The 5,055-nt window shown below is 34.1% G+C and overlaps 1 protein-coding gene across 3 annotated transcripts in view; it reads right to left on the reverse strand.

Annotated features, from left to right (window-relative positions):
- map2k5 (mitogen-activated protein kinase kinase 5) overlaps positions 1-5,055 on the reverse strand; it is a 59,910-nt gene that overhangs the window by 20,071 nt on the left and 34,784 nt on the right. For 2 of the 3 annotated variants that reach the window (XM_024295520.2, XM_024295519.2), the window contains exons 18-19: positions 2,902-2,928; positions 1,167-1,199 (exon numbers count right to left, since the gene is read on the reverse strand). In XM_024295520.2, the coding sequence (XP_024151288.1) occupies positions 1,167-1,199; positions 2,902-2,928 (60 nt within the window). Of the gene's footprint in view, positions 1-1,166; positions 1,219-2,901; positions 2,929-5,055 lie in introns of all 3 variants that reach the window. The other variant, XR_002921726.2, reaches the window with a different exon arrangement.

The raw sequence follows: 5,055 nt of genomic DNA on the forward strand, positions 1-5,055 counted from the left end.
TTGATTAAAAAAACTTAGAGTTGCTTCTTTTTGCTTTAAAAAAAAATTCTGAAATTTCAAATAGACAGTACTTTGAAAAACTATCTTTTTTTCTCTGTGTTCAGAATGATCAACTTCTGCAACAGAGCTCGTCTCTTCACTGAAACCATCAAGTGAGTTAAAAAAAAAGTGCTGCATTATTTCACCATCAGCGATAAAATGCAGCTTTCTCTTGCCTCTGGGGACAGTAGGAAAGGGCATTGGAAAAATAATTTAAATGATTGATAAAACTAGCTGACTAATGAGTCGCTCAGCCCGGGTCAATCTATTATGGCTAAAAGAATTTAATTATTAATTATAACCAATCTATAGCAGTTAGGGAAACGTGACACTGTATGTTTAAAGAGCAATACAGCTGACGCCGGGACACTGCTTGGTTGTGACAGTGGGATTTTGGTTATTTCGAAGAGATTGGGATACACAAGAAACGACAAAGACTGTGATTGCTGGTTATAATGAAAATATACAAATTTCCTACATTTGTGTGTCAATAACAACACTTTTGGACTTAAAACTGGCCTAGTGTGCATGCACTATATGCTTGGACTGAACAAATTGTGTTTGCCACCTTAGAAATAAAATGTTAACATAAAGCCATAAAAATAAAAAAAAAGGCAATGAAGCCAAATATTCTTTTAATCGTGTAAATCTGAACTATAGCTAATATGAAAAAATGTTTATAGAAATCAAAATATAACATGTGTTTAGTATCTTTGTATTTCAATAAAAAAAAAAACAACAACAAAATCAGAGATCACTTCTCTTATTCTCACAGTACATTCCCATTTATGGCCAGTGATGTGACATATCAATTGATATTTAAAGATTCATTTTACACCAATACTAATAGTTAAAAAAAACATAACACTAAGCAGAGGATAAAGCACATTTTGGCTTTTAAGCTTTCCTCTTCCTTGTGTTACTGCGTCTATTTACAATGAAGACGAGACAAACCTCAACGGTAATGTACATATGTGTATTGCCTGAGGCGGTTGCGTAGGGCAAAGGGTTGAGTGAATGGGGAGCAAAGCCGCCTCAGTGGTTTGCTTCATTAGGAAACAAAATATAAGCTTTCCGGGCCATTAGGACTGACTTTAGATGCAAAAGCACATAAGACGTCGACTCACCTCATCAACGATGCATTGCAGTAACTGGAGAGGCTAAGGAAGAGTTGGCAGCATGAAAAAGATAAAAAAAAAACATTATTTTCAATTGAATATGGTAGGTTTTCTGTGCCCTACCATGCATTAATGAATATTAGGTAGATGACAGAATAAGATTAGATGACAGAAAAATTAATACAACTATGTGCATGCGTACATATATGCATAGAATAAGCATTGAGAGCCACAAGGCTCCATTTAAGGGTGTCATCAATCGTGCATGTTCTGTAAAAATGTTGTATACCACATTCTGTCAAAACTAGCTGGATAATGTCATCACTAGTTTTTGACTGGTCAGAAATAAAACTGTTTTCAAAATGCATCACAAGAAAATAAGAGTCATTGTGAAATTTTTATTTTAAATGTTTGTTGAATCTCAACGATATTCAACTTTTTAAACACAATTTTAACTGAAACTTAAAGTTTTTTGGAGATAAAATGTTAAATCAAGTTTTATCCCGCAAAAAACTTTACTCTGTGAAAGAAGTGTCTCCCACTGCTGCCATAAATTACACCAAAAAGTTAAACTTATTTATAAAAAACTGCTTTCAGCAATACTTACCAGTTACAAAAACAAAACAGCTCAACAGACTGAACACAATCATCGTTTAGAATGGAGGGTGGACGTTGCTGTACACTAAATAGATTTATTTATTTATTTTTTTTTAAATTGGTTTGAACTCTGTTGTTGGGTTCCTTCATTTAGCTGGAACCATCCGTTAAAAATATAGTCTCTAGATTCCAAAGGAAACACAAATATGTGGAATCACGAGAAGAACTCAAACACGTGGAAGCTGGACATTTAGCAATGACACATAACAGACTTGTTTCAAACTTTAAAGTTGCACCATTTATTGGATAACCTCCCTTGTCATCCAAGTCCAAATCCCACACAAGAAAAAAAAAAAACAACTTATGAAGTTATTGATAGTTTTTCCAATTAACTAAACCCTCAGAAAGTTCACTGCTGCTGCATTGTGGGTATTTATTAGGGATGCAAGAATTCACTTTACCCACAATTCTGTTCAGTTCAGACCTTGATTTTTGGGTCACAGTTTTGTTTTAGTTAAATATACAGTATAACTTGTGTGTCAGAAAACAACAACAAAACCCCAACATTTCAGAAAAATCCTTGTTTTAATTTGCTAATAAACAAATAAATATAAAGAAAAACCTTTCAGTCAACTTTTACTTAGTCTGATGAATGTTATAAAACAATTTTAAGTATATTAGATACGGAACAACACATGTATTTGACACTTTCAATGTAAACATAAGCTAACGTATTAAATTAGGATTCACAATTTGATTCACTAGTGTGACGTACGGTCCGCTTTTAAACAGAGTATCGTTTTATCTCTCGTATTTATACTTGTTGCAACACTAGAGTGAAAAAAACTAAACAAAAAAACAGAGAAATTGTATATTTGTAATTTAATGGAGCTAACTCCCTTTTAAAAATGTAATTCTATTATGCTTTAATGCCTAAATTGTTCAAACTGATTAGCAAATCTAGGGAGTTTAAGAAGTCAACATTCAGCTTTTGTCTTCATAAGTTGATAATAGTAGTTAGGATAATATCAGCATCGTGGGCCGACTTTATTTTGTCAATTTCATATTATTTTTAAATGCAGACTGACAACAAAAGCAACAGACCATTTACAGAACAGAAAATCTTTTCTTCTGTAACAAAACTTACTATTAAGGATCCTTGATTTTTCTGAATCTGTAGGGCAAGAGAGAAGAGAAAAAAGAGAGAGAAAAGGCAGTATGTAATTAGCGTGTCAGATCAAGACAATGCACTTGGACACGTTATGATCACTAGGAGAAAATTATTACTTTCCTGTTGGCAGTTTCTGAGTGTATGCTAACCCAATTTACATAATGAAAACACACAAATGTTAATGGCCTTCCTCTCGTTTGTGGGGAACGGCGTAAAAGATCCACTGATGATAATTTTCTGAGCAGTACTTTATTCCTGCGCCTCAGGTTGTTTAGCTGTGCGAGGATGCAGAATAACTTAACAACAAAGGGGATGGAAGTTTGCAATCAACAAATGCTCAATGTATGGCTTTTACTGGTTTAAGTGTTTTAAACAGCCAGAGAAGCCACCACTTGTGTAGGTGATAAAGACACAAGAAAAGCAGTTTGAGTCTACTTTAAAGATTTGGACATCAGCTTTGCTTTACAAAGGCTAACATAATTCAAAATATTTTGTTTACCCTTTTGTGCTACAATCACCAGCATAATACACTTTCATTTTTAAACAACACTAAATGATTGAAGGTTAAAAACTAGTTCAACAGATTGCACATTTCTCCAGGTCTTTTGAATGTGCATTAGAGCACATATCGATTCACTCAATTAAATACAGATTTTCACAGTCTTTAAATACCAAGAGACTTCTAAATGGTCTCTATATCCTGCTTCGCCTGATTCAGACACATTAAAACCAACTATGGAAAACTAATTTGTTCAGAAATAATTACTAGAACAAAATTGCATGCTGCTTCATGGGTTGAAATTGGATCGAGGGAAACTAACCTTTTCAATAACAAGTCAGGATGAAAACATCTTGATAGCTTCTAACACATATTTAAAGGAAGTGTCAATCTTAGCTGCTTTTAGCAGAATTCAATCCCAGTCTACTGATAGCCTTAAATGATAATCTGAAAAAAAGCATGTTAACTGTTTGAGCACTCATTTTAGATCAACTTGAAGATGAGGAGTACTGGAAGGCTTTTTGTTTCTTATTCTAAAATACGTGTGTGTTTAAAAGTGATGGTGTATGAATTGTGAAATGATGGATGCATTTTTCCTAAAGAGCCACTAAATTGTGGAACTCGTCTCGTTTCTTGACAGTATCACACTGAGCTCAACATGAAACATTTCGTGAATCACAAAATCTGATTTAAAACGTAAAAGGATTTGAATTTTTTAAAATCTTATTATATTCCATCTCAGGGTTGCTTCATTTACTTAATGTTTCAAGGATACTAACGGTAAAAAAAAGATTCCTTTATTTTTCCAATAAAAATTCATGGGACATTATTACATTTGTTTCAAATGGGTGCAGCTCACTTTTGTCTGACTCTCTAAAAAAAGTATCTAAAGTCACACTCCAACTATATTTCTATATTTAGTAAAAGTGTTCCAAGTGGTCTTTTCATAATCATTATGCAGTTTTTAGCCAAACTGAAAAAATATGTGTAATTTCTGCAGAACACTGAGATGCAACTGTTGGCCCAGAAGTAACCCCTTCGTTAATTACCCAGCATTCCTTTGTTTACACTCTCTCCCGCTTGCTTACAGCGGCTCACAAACCCAAGTGAACAGCGCAGCAAAAGCAAGAATGGTGAGAAATATTAGAGGTATCCAGCAGTGCAGTTTTGAGTCAGATGCCATCTCAGACGACGGAAATGAAGGCATTAATGGATCTATTTGTCTGCAAGTAAATACTTCAGAACTGGAGTGGAGCTGAGAGATTTTGGCGAGCCCATAGAAGTTCTATGTCACAAACCTGAGCTTTTTCAAACCACTGGTTCTTATGTGCTCCTGATCCATCAAAATTTAACAAGGAAATTCTCAGAAATACAGATTTAACCTAAATTATTTTTAAATATATTTTCTTCATTGTGATAAAAATGCTACAAGAAACTTCAAAAGTGTTCCAAGTGCTGTTTAAATTCTGATTAATCTCTTTCTAGACAAAATAAAAACACCTTTCGTTTTCTAACATATACTTTCATTACAAATTCGCCTCTGAGTTATGTGCAGGACTGTTGACCTGAAGCAACCCCGCCCCCTTTCCCCATCCTGTTTGTGAGAGTTTGGAGCAGGGAGCTTGACCCAC

The sequence above is a fragment of the Oryzias melastigma genome, linkage group LG3, assembly GCF_002922805.2.
Source record: "Oryzias melastigma strain HK-1 linkage group LG3, ASM292280v2, whole genome shotgun sequence".
In the NCBI taxonomy this organism is placed as follows: Eukaryota; Metazoa; Chordata; class Actinopteri; order Beloniformes; family Adrianichthyidae; genus Oryzias; species Oryzias melastigma.